Genomic DNA, 16,594 nt, shown 5'->3' with positions numbered 1-16,594 from the left:
ACGTTTTAATAACGTTCTAAAAACACTTTTGAAAAATAGATGCACGATATTTTAACATGTTATTATAGAGTTGACAACATGTACATACAGGACACTTCTTTCACCTATTATTGGTATGAAATCAACCAGGAATATTATAGTGCTCTAGCTGCAGAACAATTTTGGATATGAGGTAATTTTTCAAGATGGTATAGCCACTTTCATAGTGGCTGCCGCCTTAACTGGAAAACACCAAAACACTTGAAACATTGAACATTTTGATCTTTCATATTGAAGATATAGATTTTTTTCCCAAACACCAAAAAAATTAGGTCTTTTTGGGAAAAAATCTATATCTTCAATACGAAAGGTCAAAATTTTCAATTGATCGTCGGTTTTTCATCCCACTACATACGTATAAATCATCAGATTTATGAAGTTTACTTCGAGTACTGTAATATATCAAAAATATCAATTTTTAATGATTTGCTATAAAATGTGTATTACATTGCGAATTTCAACAAATCAAAATTCCAACAAATCAAAAGTCCCACAATAAATACTGTCCAAACGTTCATACTCCATCCCTAAATAGAGTTTGAATTCAGGGTAAGTTATGGTTTCATATTTTGAAACATATTCTCCTACACATCGCAAATCCAAAATAAAATCAGCTCCGTCCTTTTGATTTTCAAGTTACGTTACCATGGTTACATGTATCATACTTTGATACAATTTGTATCTAAACGCATCCTGAACACTTATACCCCGTCTTCAACACTGCTAACGTTTAGCTATACATGTTTAGATATGTAACAAGTAACAACATCACAGGACTTCCTACCATGAAGATGTGTGTCACACATCGAAAATTCAAGGTTGCTTGGAATTTTGTGCTGAAAGTCATTTTAAACTTTTAGAAATTAGATCTCGTAAGCTTTTTATTTGTGATTTGTGATGTTTAGGAGTTGGAGTTGCCAAAAATACCTATCGTTTCGTGAAAATGTGGAAAACAATATTTTCTTTTATTCCTAAGCACTTTAAGGAGTCTCCGGCAATCATAACATCATGCCTTATAAATTTATGTTAGAAAAATAATAATCAAGCACGAATCACATGGTCGCCATGAGTTTGTTTTAGATAAAACCACGTGATTCGTGCATGATAATTATTTTTCTTACATAATTATAATAGGGAATAATGTTGTGATAGGCGGAGCCTTCCTTTAAAACGTGTGTATTTGTTTAAAAAGTGTTAGAGCTGGACATTTAGAGCCTATAAGCACATTAGATTTGTGATGGTTCTCAAAAGAACTCGTGAATTTTCAGAAAGCTGTTTGTGTTGCGAGGGTTATCCATAGGCCTATATATGTACTAGGAGGACACTTTAGAACTTGACCCTTTTGGAACCTTTTAAGAATGTACTGGATGCAATGTGCCCATTATACTTAATGTTAATATAGGGTTTCCCCTGGCTTGCGTAAAAATCTTGAGTAAAAATCTCAAGTTTTTCTTCTTTACACGTTACAACTTACTTAAAACTTCTGATACCATGTAAGATATCTTTAACATAATTATGGTTTCTAAGTCCTGACTGTTACACGTATAACTAAACTGGAAATTGTTGACAGATTATACAACCGAATACTTCTATTTTTCTCATCGAAGAACTTCACAGAGCTTTCTTAGACTGATGATCAGATCATATACAGATAGTGTGATCAATAGCTGTTCTGCGTTTGCAATCCACCCTTCAACGTATTCAAAGGATCCTTGTCGTGCTCAGTTTTAGCTGAAGGAGATAAGCATCGAAAACGTCAACCCTATCAGTAGGCTTATATCGCATTGATGATGTCATCAATACCAATATTAAGAAAATCTAGACCAGAATCTGTATTTGCTTGCTTAGTTCTTTCTATGTCAAGACACATATCAAGGCAAGAACAGCTGTTATCATTAAGCTGATGGGTTTGCACATTTTTGACCAAAAATCACATTTTGACCAAAACACTTTTTGAAGCTGGTCCATTTCACAGTTCCTGGAATGTGAGGCGTGAGTTCATTCCATCAGCGGGCTATATGGAATGAATGATGACTAACAACAAGTTAGATCTTGAACGGATGAGTAGTATGTGGCAGCAACTGCTCAACGATGGACTTTATTCAGTGTAGGAGTTGCCCGGGAGGAGTTGGTCCATGCCATGCCGTGCCAATTTACTCCATCTTTGATTTGACCATGCTCTTGTATTACAATTATGGCTCTCTCAAGTTGTTAGTTCATCCGAAATCTTTGGCTGCATCTAAACTTTCTAAGTTAAGTCAATTTTCTTGATGCTTTATACATTGTACATTGTCATGGATTAGTCTGTCTATTGCATGGCCAATCTTGTTTTGATTCCATTGTCACGTGGCACAACAACACGTCAGCTGTAACGACAAAAATAACAATTTAGGGATTTAAAAAATACACATACAAAAACATTATATTTGACATAGACTTGCAGTACGATTAATATGCTTAATGTAAAATAGGCATAGGCCTACTGAAGGTAGACCTGTTACTCCTGACTGTTTAGGGTCATTCTGCTGAACAATTCTTAGGGCCATTCTTGGGACCAAAAAGAGGGAAATTATAACTTATTTTTGCTCCTTTATACACATGCTTTAGACTAGAGACATTATTTGGGGATGTGAAATCTTCTGCCTAAAAAATCTGCCTAAAAAGTGTTCAACACTAATTGGCTCATGCTTGCACATGTTTAAAGTAGGCATACTCAGAGAACATGATATTTTTGACATAGAGCAGTGATAAGTTTAATGAAAAATTAAAAATAGCCTCACTTTCTTTCTAATACTGAATAAAGTTCATAATTCATTTAGCCTATTAAAAACGAAGATAAGTAGATTATTAATATATGGGTCCTATGATGTATATCTTTGTAATTGAACCTTTAAGTCTCTCAGAAAAGATTAGATATAGGCCTACCCGTTATGTTTACTAAGCGGTTGCAACTAGGCCTACCAAGGAAGCACAAGCGAACATTAACATGGTTAAAGCAGAAGATACGTAAATGTAGGCCAGTACTCATGTAGTAGTTACCTATTATTCATTGCATAGATATTTTATGTCAAGCTAGCCTAAAGTTATGTTAAGAAGTCGGTCACCCATCTTTGCACATTTTTTGTGGGACCTTAGAGCAGAGCTCATCAGACATATCGATAATTTTGAATAGGGGGATGGATGTCCTTCTGATATATTTAATAATTTAAATTTATTGAAATTCGCGATGCAATAAAGATTTTGAGGCAAATTATTAAAAATGGCAATTTTTGACATTTAACAGAATTTTCTCAAAGTAAACTTAATAAATCGAATGATATCTACTTGAAGTGTAGGCCTATGTAAGCCAACTATCAATTGACAATTTTGACCTTTAATATATAGATTTTTCCCCAAAAGACCTAAATTTTGTCGGGGAACAATCTATATCTTCGTCCCAGCTACATACACTTTAAGTATATCATTAGATTTATAGAATTTACTTCGAGGACTGTTTCAAAAATATCAATTTTTAATCTCGAATTTCAAAAAATAAAAATTATTTGATACCGTACTAGAAGGACATTCCTCGTATTCAAATCAAAATGCAATTAGATATGTCTGAGGTGCTCTCAGGTCCCACACGGCCACACAAAATACGTGAAAACGTTGCTATCCGAGCTCTTAAGCTCTATTTATTTGAAAAAAGCTTTATTCCACAAATTCCACTAGCCTAGTCCTAAGATTACTAACTAAATGTACTATACTATTTACGCCTAGCCATATTTATAGGCCCCTGGGCCGTGTATTCTTCATAATTCTGCGCTTATTAAAATATCATTTTGTCAGTGGGATGTGGTGTTCCACAAACTTGGTATCACTATCACTCAGTATATTATTTTTAAAATCATTGTCATTTTGACATTGAAATTCATGTCAAATCATCAAAGACACATCTAGTCTGCCCTACCAGTAACTTAATGTCTAAAAAAAATACACCAGTAGAGATAATGATTTGCGCTCACAGAGCGCAGACAATCGCAAGGCATGTAACTCTTTAATGACCATTTGACCTGACCTTTGACCTTAATGTTTCCCGGGTCACGAGGTTTGTTGTCACCGAAATTGAGCCCTCATATCCATTACAAAAAATGAAATTACGGTATAAGATTTGACCCCAGTTAACCTTTGACCTGACCCTGCAAAGTGTTCCAACATATCCCCCCTGGTCATTAATTTTGTTGTCACCGAGTTTGAGCCTCGTACCCCTTACAGATGTCCAAAAAATGCATTTCTAAAACTCGACCTCTGCATGACCTTTGAACTCACTGACCCCTGCAAAATGTTCCCTGGTCATGAGATTTGCTGTCACTGAGTTTGAGTCCAGAAGAAGAAATTATAAGATTTGACCCAAGATAACCTTTGACCTGACCCCTGCAAAGTGTTCAATATATTCCCCTGGTCATTAAGTTTGTTGTCAGAGTTTGAGTCCCGTACCCCTTACAGATGTACAGAAAATGCATTTCTAAAATTTGACCTTTGACCTGACCCTGTAAAATGTTCCCCTGGTCATGAGATTTGTTGTCACCGAGTTTGAGCCCCATTACGGATGTCGAGATAATGCAATTGTGAGATTTTACCCCCTTAATGACCTTTGACCCCAATTCTTTGTACAACTTTTAGACACTGGCTAAGGCGATGCAGGTATGCAAGTGACGTCATTGTATTATGTAATTTGTGGAAGATGAAGCATTTTTAGTGAAAATCACATTTAGGCCATAAATGACCTATAACCTTTGACCCCGAGTTGGACACTGGCCTAGAGCATATGGCTACGATGGCTCGTTATAGGTTTGACAGAAGAAAGAATGAAAGAAGAAAAACTGACCAAACACAGTACAATCGCAAATTAAAAATTTGCGATTGTAATGACCTAGAACATGAGCATTGCTGCAAGATATGACTAGGCTAGGGCTAGGCCTAGGGGCATAGTTGCTTAATTATACAATAAACATTTGCATTTCCCCCAGGCCCGTAGCCAGCACCACCTTTTTTATGCCTTCTTGGTCCATCCAAAATTGTCCAAATCCGCCCAGTCCAAAAAGTTTCAAATTTTGAAAAAAGTCCACTTTTTCAAAATCAATAACCCCCCCCCCTTCCAAACAATCCAGACTACGGGCCTGATTGCCCGCAGCAAATATTCCAAACTGGCATGACTGGGTCTTGTACAAAGTACAAGTCCTTAAGCATGTCAACTTCAAGCAGGGCCTTGACACTCGTATTCAATCCCTGTATAAAAAGTGAAGTCACTTCGCCGGCAGTTTGAGTGACAGTGATTGACGGTTGCTATGCCGGTTGCTATGCATTTGAGTGCGCAGCCTAAATCTTACGTACTTGTGAACGGCTATGATGCGCAAGACTGCTTTATTGTTCAAAAGGACTTATCCTGTATTTGATTGACAGTTGCTAGGTCATTTGAGTGCGCAAGATTTGATTGGTTAACTTAGTTCCAGATCTCAGTTCTAATCTTGAACGACTGTCGAGGAAGTCTATTTCGAGCTATTTTCCAAGATGGCGCCCATCGACTGCCAATTATTCGGACCCTTTCCGGCAAAAATACAGCTTATTTAGCCAGTCTCGTCATGGGGTCCTCGGTTATAATATTTTCTTACCATATTGAGCTAACTCCTCAGCTATTTGGTTTTTCACGATATGATAGTAATGGAAAGATTCGACCAAATGTTCGCCGTTTTTCGCCATTTAATTTTTTTTGAAACGATGACGTAAACATTGCATCATCTCTTCCACAGGTAATACACTCCTACACGTACATGCGTACATGATACTATGCCATCACATTATGCATTATCGCGCATAGGCCGAATGACTGACTTCATTTGCGCAAACGAGTGGCTTATCCTATAGTATATTAGTACTCGAGAATCCTTGCTTCAAGGCACTGTTTCGTGTCTGTCGAATGGTGCATTCATGATTGTACAGCATGCATGTCATGTGCAGCAGGCATGTATTAACTGCTTAGTAAGCTTAACTATTTTAACATATCCTGATGATACATAATGGAAAACCAAGTTGAAATATCATCCAGCAATGTGTCCAAAAGTCAAGTAGACCTTTAAAGAAAATTTAAATGTTTACTAACCGGTTTTATTTGCAAATTTAGGCCTCAAGTTCATGTTCGTCACAACGTCGCGTAATACTGATGATGTACATTGGCATGTTGGGCAATATCCGTTCTGGAAAAGTGTTGGGCGAAAGCGATACTACTACAATTTTAATCCAAATTTTTTAAACTTTTGAATGTCCAAACATGGTGATCTAGGATTAGAAACATGTTTTTAGGTCAAAATGCGACCAGAACTAACGAATATCCAAAAATTTGAAATTGTTTTTCAACATGTTTCAGATATAGGCCTAGGCCGACTAGCCTACAACCCCGCCTACAACTCTAGCGTGATGCAGAATTAATTCACTGCTTGCCTATAAATGATCTCCATAGATCCAGATCCAAATCCAGATCCTACATCAAGTTCAAACAAACGGACACATTCAAGGCATTATGTCATTGATTGATGCGCCATCCCGCTCGTGGCAGTGGCATCAGTTTTGCACTCGCGTGTGCGTAGGCCTACCCATAAACACTTGTGAAGGCACGTGCGTACTCACAAACACTTGTGCACGCGCGTACGTACCTTCAATAATTTGCAAATGTGCGTGCGTACATATAAACACTTGTAAACGCGAGTGTGCACTTGCAAACACTTGCGAACTCGCATGCGTACCCGTAATAACTTTCGCGCACCCATAAACACTTGCGAACGGGCATGCGTACTCGAAAACACTTGCAAATTCGATTGCGTAACGTACTCGCGTGCGTACCCGCAATAACTTTCGAACACAAGGGCGTACCCATAAACACTTGCGCATGCGTGTGCGTACCCATAAACACTTGCGCATACGCTTGCGTACCCATAAACACTTGCGCATACGCTTGCGTACTTGCAAACACTTGCGAACGTGCATGCGTACGCATAAACACTTGAGAACTAGTGTATTCACGCAAACACTTGCGAACGTGCGTGCGTATAGGCCCCTACTCCCAAACACTTGGGAACGGGCATGCGTACCCGCAACGTGCGTTTGTACTTGCAAACACTTGTGTATGCATAATATGTGTACTTGCAAACACTTGCGAACATAACTTGCAAACGCATGTGCGTACCTACAAAGACTTGAACATGTGCATGCGTACCCATAAACAATTGCATACGCGCGTGCGTATTCGCAAACACTTGCGAACATGTGTGCGTACCGGCAATGTACGCAAGCGTACCCATGAACACTTGTAAACACGAGTGCGTACTCGCAAACATTTGCGAACGCTTGTTAACACAATTGTGCACGCGTGTACGTACCCACCCACAATATCTTGCAAACGTGCGGTATAGGCCTACCTATAAACACTTGCCGTCCCCATGAAAAAAATTAGAGAGGGCGTGCCCCCCCCCCTCCCTAACTCTCGCCTGCTTTCTCCGACTATGATCGACAACATAGGCCTGTGATGCGGCCGGCCCACCCACTCCCGCACCCGGTTGCCTCCCGCGTATGGGTGCCGACCTCGATCTGCCGATCTCGTAGCTACTGACGCCGGCTATGCCGCCGCGGTGATACCCGGGCAATACCCCGGGGCGCTATGATCGGGTTAGTAAAATAGTTAGAAGATATGCGAATAGGCATAGTAGGGACCGATCACAAACACTTGTTAGGGGGCTGATGCAAAAATAAAATCATCGCGAAAGTTTTTCGCCCCTTTCAGATCTCTAAAAATTCAGCCTCCCCCCACTTTGACATGAAAATTATGGGTCAATCCCAGAGAAAATCATATAAACTCAATTTTCCTGGGAGAATTTTTGGTCATTTTTTCAAGGCCCCTCCTCTACCCCTAGGAGGGTCAAAACTAAAGCCCCTCTCACCCTTTTGTATCAGCCCCCCCCCCTAACAAGTGTTTGTGAACGTCTTTTGCACCAACTTCACCATGTTGTAGGAATTCCCATATCAACATCAGCCCGCCAATTGAGCGGCGACGGGGCATACCCGTACCACCCGGTGTTTTCGCGTAAGTATTTGAGGTAGTGCACGCCGCGCGCGCCACTTGAAGAAGGGAACGGAAGTTCGGTTTAAATCGTTAGATCATGCGGCCTGGATATATAGAAAAACTTGGGTAAAATTTCAATGCTATCGACCTTTAAACATGTTTTATACTAGGCATATGCATATTTCGTCCTAATAATATTTTATGTAAGGTCATTAAGTTGTGCATTGAAACATTGGTTGAAATCAGGTTGAAATTTCAACGTTGTATCAACGTTGAAGTTTCAACCTGATTTCAACCTCCTTAATTTTTGCATTGAAAGTTGGTTGAAACATGGTTGAAATCAGGTTGAAATCTCAACGTTGTATCGACGTTGAAATTTCAACCTGATTTCAACCAATCTCTAGGTTGAAATCGGGTTGAAATCAGGTTAGGTTAGATTTCGACGTTGTATCAACGTTGATACAACGTCGAAATCCTAACCTGTGCCCACTGGGTTGCCTTGTGGCGCCATCTCCTCTCCAGACGAGTCTATGGATGCCATTGACTAATAAGAGAATTAGGTCATCCGCCTTTTGATGGTACTACCTCCGATCAAGGGGTCCCCTCCCCTTCCCCAGGCGCTCGTCCACCCGGAGCCGTTGGCACTTCCGAAGGTAGTCGGTCGCCGCTTTACATTTGGTAGCGAGTCTAGCTAAGCTAGTCAGTCGCCGCTTTAAATTTGGTAGCGAGTCTGCCATTACGGTAGAAAAATTGGCGATGTTTACAAAAAATCAAGAACTAGAGCAAACGAAACACACACATACCCACCCCCCACCCCCCCCCCCACACAAAAAAAACACAACAGGTACCAGCACTTTACGTCCTTCTAATCATGCTCGATTAAGCTCAGTATAAACATTGTCGATGTTTATGCTGCGGTTTAATACGTTTTATTAGTCACGATTTGGCAACCCATTAGATTTATGTATAGAATAGTAATTATAGTATGTGATTCCTCATGCAGTATCCATGTTTTCGCTCGGTTCAGGCATACACTACATGTATACAGTAAATGGTTCGAGCATACACAGGAACATACCCCGATGTACACAAAGATGAACTATGATGTGCATATAGAGCTATGGCAGCCCAGAGGATGATTTAAGGAAGCCCCATCATGCACTGTAAAAGTGTTATCACTAGAGTTTCAACTGCCGCTTTACTTTCCAAATCCCATTGAACTCTGTGCAAAAGATCTTGTTTTAGAATTGCCCGTGTGTCATTATTACTTGGTCGATTTCAGAACATAAGTGATGTATCTTCTGTAGACTTTTTGAAGCTGTTTTTATTGTAAATATATCTGTCCAAATTCAAATTTAACCATGCACGTGTGTATGCAGTGGGCGGACAGTGGTGTCATGTTCACTCACACAGCTGTGCTAACCGCAAGATTGGCTGGGAAGTGCTTAAATCATCCTCTGATGGCAGCCGTTGCATTTCATGTTTGACTTTCTTTTCGGGTAAGTTATCTTGATCATAAAATATATAGTTCGTCATTTTTTAAATATTTAAACATCCACTACATGTTGTATGTTTGTGTTAACAGTAGTGACCGTATAGTAAATGCAATGATATGATTTTATAGGTAGGGGATATACAGGATTTATTTATTATTTTGTTGGCATCCTATTTTGACCACGTTATAGGTAATTAGTACAAATATGGACACGATTTAAAATACAAAATGTCAAGATCACAAGGTCATCTCAGATGAGATGACACGTGACAGTGTGTATCATAATAAAGTAAAGTTGGAAAAATGCTACTAGATTGAAAAGTATGAGGTATTTGGTTAAAATGGTTTAGAAAGTAGCTGAATCAATATCTTTTCCCATCACAACTGTACAATCATTAGCGCGTGACCGTTAATAACTCAGTGGCTATTTAAAGGCCCTTTCAGTGATTTGCTCATCCGGACGATTGTAAAAATCATAAACAATCATGGTACCTTTGTCATTCTCATATATGTGCTGATATATAGCCTGCTAGTGGTTCAGCCGAAAGCCGTGTATTTAAAAGAAAATAAGGCATTTACATGAATCAGTAATTTATATACTGACAGTATATAAATTAGCTACATATATATTCAAATGGGGCTTCAACTTCGTCAATACTGCTGTTTTCTGCGTTTTTTGCCAAATTTTTCATTTCAAAAACACCAAATGACAATTAAGATGACTTATCCTTCACTTTTAAGTAACAATTTTGATTTTTTTTTGCGCTGTGATCACAGAATGGTACTTTAAGTGTGCCGGCTAAAAATGCAGTTGCGCACAGTCAATTAAAATAATCACAGTTTCACCACTTTCTTTACAGTAATTGTCAGCACGCCTTGTATAATTGTTTGGCAATCATGTGATTGCTTCAAAGTACCAAGTGGATTGGCCTCTAAGATCTCCTGATCTGACACCTCTGGAGTTCTTTTTGTGGGGCTATCTGAAATCAAAAGTATTCACAAGTCCTGCTTCACACCTTGATGAGCTCCAGAGACACATAATTGCACAAGTTAACATCCAGGCAGGTCAGACGTCTCATAAGAGGTGGTGTAAATGCCATGCTGAGGTGAGCTGATATCTGGATACAGAAGAATAGTGAACATGCCTTGGTGGTCATGTTGAAGACTAAGAATGTCAATTACTGTAAAGAAAGTGGTCAAACATATGATTCTCATGTTGCTTTGATTTTAATTGACTTTGAGGCAACTAAAATAGCAACTGAGTCCTTATTAAAGGTCACACGCAAGTGATTTGACTGTTGAGGACATGATGTTGATTCAAATATAGCATTTTGACCAAATGCATCGTACTTTTGTTAATCTAGTGGTATTTTTCAAACTGTATACTTGATTTTGATACACCCTGTATTTTGAATCGTGCTTATATTTGTACTCGACTCATTACCTGAAATTGGGTCATATATGATATAAAATAACAATAAAATATTCTCTACCCTCCCCTTACCTGTACATTATTCACGTAAATCGAATTAATTGCCATGGCAAGAGCGAAAAAATAATTCATGATAATGAAAATTGCAATAATTATTACATTAAAAAAAAACCTTTCTCAATTATTACATTGCTAAAATAATTTTTCTTTCTGATATTTATACCTAGGTTTTGATGAGCACACAAACAACGACTGATACCATGGAAGCGGAGAGTGGTAATAACACAATCGACTCCATTGTAAAAAGGAAAGGGTCAAATATGACAGTCTCGTACGAACCTTTACCGGATTCACAGCTGCCGATTTTATACACTTACATCTCACTAACGATTTTTCTGTCTTTGGTTGGTACTGCAGGAAATATTTTGGTCATTTTAGCCGTTTTAACCTCACAGAAACTTCGTGTCTTGCATAATGTCTTCATAGTCAATCTAGCCGTAGCGGATCTTCTGGTCACTGCACTGGTGAATCCATTCGCAATTGTAGGTGCTTTAGACATAAACCTTTTCTACACTTTGCCGGCATTCTGTGAATTCCTTGCTACATTGGTCATCACCAGTTGTGGCTGTTCCATCTGGAGTATAAGCTCAGTTTCCCTAAATCGGTATTTCTACATATGCCATCGAATGATTTATACAAAGATATACAACCAACACACCGTTCCTTTTATGGTTATTGGGTTGTGGTTCATTGCCTTTCTTATAGATCTACCAAACTACCTTGGATGGGGCGATCATATATTTGATACACGTAATTTTCTTTGTACCTATGATTATGCGCACAATTTCTTTTACACTCGTGGTTATGTGACCGTTTTAGCATTTGCAATGCCAGTTTGCATACTGTGCTTTACGTACTTTCGAATTTTCATGGTGTTTCGCGGTTCAAATCGACGAATGCAACAATACGCTACGAATCCGTTGTCAAATCAAAATCAAGAGAAACTTAAAGCAGCTGATAAACGTCTACTTAAAACAGTTGGTATAATTTGTATTGTGTTCATGCTAATGTGGACACCGTACTTTATCACAGTGATCTTTGATTTAGATTATCATTTTTGGTGGTTTTTTACGGCTACGTTTATGGCACTCAACAATAGTTCTGTTAATTTTCTGATATACGCCACGGACAGGAATTTCCTGCAAGCTTATTCGGATATATGGAAGCGATATGTGGGCAGATGCCCTTGTTTGGTAACAAAACGTGGGGAAAGACAACTTGGTGGCCGAAGTCAGGAATTGATACAAATGTTGAAATGAGTGAATCAACGGGAAAGGCATATGTAACGGTTGGGTCATCAATGACCTCAAATGCCACCACATGTCAAATAACACTATCATAGTACTCTAAGTGTGTATTAAACCTAACTTGCAATTGAAGACCTCGGAATTAAAAGAGGGTCATTTCACAAAATCATAAAAGTTCTGCTATAAGGGGCTATCTACATCCTCTGTACCAATTTCATAATGAAACAATATTTTAGAATATTGAAACTTCATGGACAAAACCACCACCATGCATTGAAACTACATTGACATATTACAACCTTCTTTGCCATTTATCTCGAAATGCACTCAATGTTTTAGTCTTCAGTTATCAATAGCCAAGTTCTAATGAATGATATTCGTTACGGAAAAGAGTGAACAGTTTACAAATCAACCCAAAGTAGTGTTATAAGTAAACTACACAGAGATAGTTTTATATGACGTTATGCAATCATAGATTTTAATCTAATTTGATTAAAATTGTACATATTTGTTGGTAAATATTACAAGTTCTGAGGTAAATTTTACTTAAGGGGACTCGATCTTTTGTGCGTAATTATAGAGTGCCAGGGGATTCACTCTATCATTAAAAAAATTATTTGAAGAAGTCAAAGAGCCCTAGGAATAAAAACTGTAGTGTAATTCACGCCAGATACAATTTCTTTATACGACAAAAATTTATTTTTGTAATCGATCAAAAAACAAACGTTTTTATATCAATTTTAAATTTAGCCTGAATCCGTAAATATGGTACCTCTCGCCCTTTTTTAGGGCAAGGCCATTTTTACCATTATGTAGCGAACCATTGTTGAAGCTATTTCACATACATGTACAAAACATTCTAGAGAAAGAATGAGGACATAATTATAGTGTTGAAATATCTTTTGTTGATTTCGAATGATAATGTCATGAAGTCGTAAATTTTAAGGTCAAATTCCTAAAACCAAAACAAAACATTGCAACGCAGATAATTCCCGACTTACGCAATTTCATCATCACATCAGTGTCTTTATTATTTGTTTGAAACCTTTCCCAAACGTTCGTGCTATTTATGCATAAAACAGCTAATCTATCTTTACAAAACGCGTCTTTTTTAGTAAACAAAAGGCTAAAGATGGCATTATGAGATTTATCTTTTATCATTACACTCATACGCTCAACTGCCACGGTGGCCCAGCGGGAAAGCGCTAGACGCGTAATCGAAGAAGCTTTAGAATCGCTGGTTCGAGTCCCAACGAAGCCTGTGGAAACTTCGTTTTCTTCAAAATTCATAATCGCAATCCGAAATGAGTCACTTGTCAGTAAATCACGTATCGTATCCTTAATTATAACGTTATGTAAAAATACCTCTGTGTAAAGACAACATACCGTACATAAACGATAGACACAACGGATAAAGAGCTGGAGCATAAAGAGTTTAATGTAAAATTGAAAACTTCGGATGTGCTTACTAACTTAGACCAAAAGCTAGGTCATCTTTCTCAAGACGAACAAATCAAATTTTAATTTGATTCACAAATTTGACAATATATTATCATTCCTGATATGCCAAGTAGAACAAATCGTCGGTCGCAACACAATGTGGCGTTGAGTAATTTTTCCAAATTTTCCGTTTCACATGGTGATGTATACGTTTCGAGCTAGGCATATCCTATAATAGGTATTCCTTTTTAATTACTATTAAGATACAGTTGAATAGTTTGAAGTCTGTTTTGTCCTTCAGGTACGCCACTATGTGTTGCAACCGACGAAATGATGCATTTGATGATGTAGAAACAATCAAGCAGCATCCTTACAGAGTCAATCTATTGTAAATGGAACATCTCAAAAATGAGATCAATCATATGCTAGACAATGATATCATAGAACCAAGTAGTAACGTGAATGGAGTTCACCATGTATTGTTGTTCCTAAGCCTGATGGTTCATACAGATTAGTCGCAGACATGAGAGCTGCAAATGTTCTTTCAAAGACAGACTTGTATCCTGGGGAATGTAAAGTTTGTAAGCAATTTTTTTTTTAAAGGGAACTTTCTGCCTTTTGTACGCCATTTGGTCTTTGCCAGTACAAAGTTATGCCATTCGGCTTCAAAAACGCGCCTGCAACTTTTCAGAAAGTGATAAACCCAATTTTGGCAGATATAGAGTTATATTTGAGATCAGCAACAAGAAGAAGGCCACTGGCTAAGTAACATTAGTATAAAAATAATGTATTTAATTGATTCTAACTGATTGTATGGCTCACAAAATTGTTGTTAAATCATACTTTACTTTTGATTAAAGACTTAGATATTGTTAACTTAATCTAACAGTGTGTTTTGTTGTGCATTCTGAAGTAAATTTCGGAAAAGGTTGTTTTTGGCCTTGGCCTTAAGCGACTCGTAACAAGACCAACTCATAGAGCGTCTATTCCCCCCATCTATTTCAGAATTATGACATCCCAGGTTCCTGTTGTAAAGGATTTTCTGGGACGTCGCAATTTGGTAGTTTAGTCCCGAGTAGTATAGACCTTTTTCTCAGACGTCACCAATCAATCGATATTAGGTCCAGCATTCGAGTCATCAGCACCCAAACGCAAATACCGCGCCAGCGTGCGCGATCAACTTTGCGCCACGCTAGGCGTCCTGTGCGGGATGCTTAATTTCTTTCTGCAACCATAATGGGCCGCAATATATCACTAACCGCATAGTCCGAGGCAAGGTTCATTATTGTCAGGGTTAGGGTCTTATGGTTAGGGTCTTATGGTTAGGGTTAGGGTTAGGGTTAGGGTTAGGGTTAGGGTTAGGGTTAGGGTTAGGGTTAGGATTAGGGTTAGGGTTAGGGTTTAGGGTTTAGGGTTAGGGTTAGGGTTAGGGTTGGGGTTGGGGTTAGGGTTTAGGGTTAGGGTTTAGGGTTAGGGAAAGGGTTAGGGTTAGGGTTAGGGATTAGGGTTAGGATTAGGGTTAGGGTTAGGGTTAGGACTATATTCGTATTTATTAGTACTAATATACTAGTAATAGTATATTGTGTGTATGCACTTTATTCCGTAATCAATAAGTATCATAAACAAACACCTTGCTGGCACAACGAATCATGGCACAGTCGTGTGGGCATTAGACTATGGATACATAGATTGTGGGTTCGAACCCCGGGTAAACCGTTGTAGAATTTTAATTCTATCGATTTCTTTTTTTTTTATTAAGTAAGAGGATATAATAATAACAAACTCGTGTTATATTGCCTCATAGGCCTATAATTACATGTATGTACTATGTGTTATCGCATTGCGGCCCCATTATGGTTGCAGAAAGAAATAACGCGTGCGGGATTGCCACCACGCAGTACGCGTTAGTTCGTCACGGTGTAAAAAGTAAATAAAAATGTGAAACAAAACAAAGATTGATTTTCAAATAGCATCGCGGGTTTTCCGTATCTTTTGTATTTTATAGTATCAAAACAAGCTGAAATAAAGGTGACCAGTGCACAGTTCCCGTTTAAAAAATTATTTTATGGAAGCTATCGTGAAAGAAGACTAAACAGAGGAAAAATACGCACGTGGGAAACGCACGCCTTGTTTGTTTACATCTGAGACCCCAATATCGATTAGGTGACGTCTTCAGAAAAAGTCTATACTTTATACTCTCACTCTTTGGTGTTAACTATTAGACTACAATTTCCTGGTGGCACCGTTTTTTCTCCAGACGAATGTGTGAATGCCGCTGATAAATAGGCCTACAATACGTGAATTAAGGTCATCCGCCTTTTGATGGTACTTTCTCCGATCAAATCATCAAGGCGTCTACTACCCTCCCCCAGGTGTTCCGTTATCACCTCCTAAGGGTTAACCGAGCTAGTCAGCTGCCGTATGGCATTTGGTAGCGAATCGCAGGTAATATCGTCTACCATGTCTACCGCTATTACGGTAGCAGGTGACCTTTTTCATCTGACCTGGCGATGACTACAAGAAATCAAGAACTAGAACGAAAGGCAAAAACAGATAAATGGCACCAGTACTTTTAGCGCCCGATCAAGTTCAGTGTAACAATCGTCGATGTTTACAGTGCGTTATATGGTTCATTGGTTTTGATTTGGCACCCGGTATATCGAATTTATATTATGTACTTCCTCATACTGTATCCATGTTTTCGCTCAGTTCAGGCATTGACTATTACAGTCTATAATTGTTCGAGCATACACCGGAACATCCCCAGCCTATACCCCATTATGATAAAT

At 38.5% G+C, this 16,594-nt stretch overlaps 1 protein-coding gene across 1 annotated transcript; it reads left to right on the top strand.

Annotated features, from left to right (window-relative positions):
* Positions 1-9,574: 9,574 nt before the first annotated feature.
* Positions 9,575-14,610, top strand: LOC140141047 (melatonin receptor type 1B-A-like). Its single transcript, XM_072162825.1, has 2 exons — positions 9,575-9,630; positions 11,286-14,610. Exon 2 carries the CDS (start codon positions 11,292-11,294, stop codon positions 12,375-12,377), a length of 1,086 nt encoding a protein of 361 aa, XP_072018926.1. The 5' UTR covers positions 9,575-9,630; positions 11,286-11,291; the 3' UTR covers positions 12,378-14,610.
* The last annotated feature ends 1,984 nt before the right edge of the window (positions 14,611-16,594 follow it).

The sequence above is a fragment of the Amphiura filiformis genome, chromosome 19 (assembly GCF_039555335.1).
Source record: "Amphiura filiformis chromosome 19, Afil_fr2py, whole genome shotgun sequence".
NCBI classification, from domain to species: domain Eukaryota; kingdom Metazoa; phylum Echinodermata; class Ophiuroidea; order Amphilepidida; family Amphiuridae; genus Amphiura; species Amphiura filiformis.
This window is presented reverse-complemented; position numbering and strand designations above follow the sequence as displayed.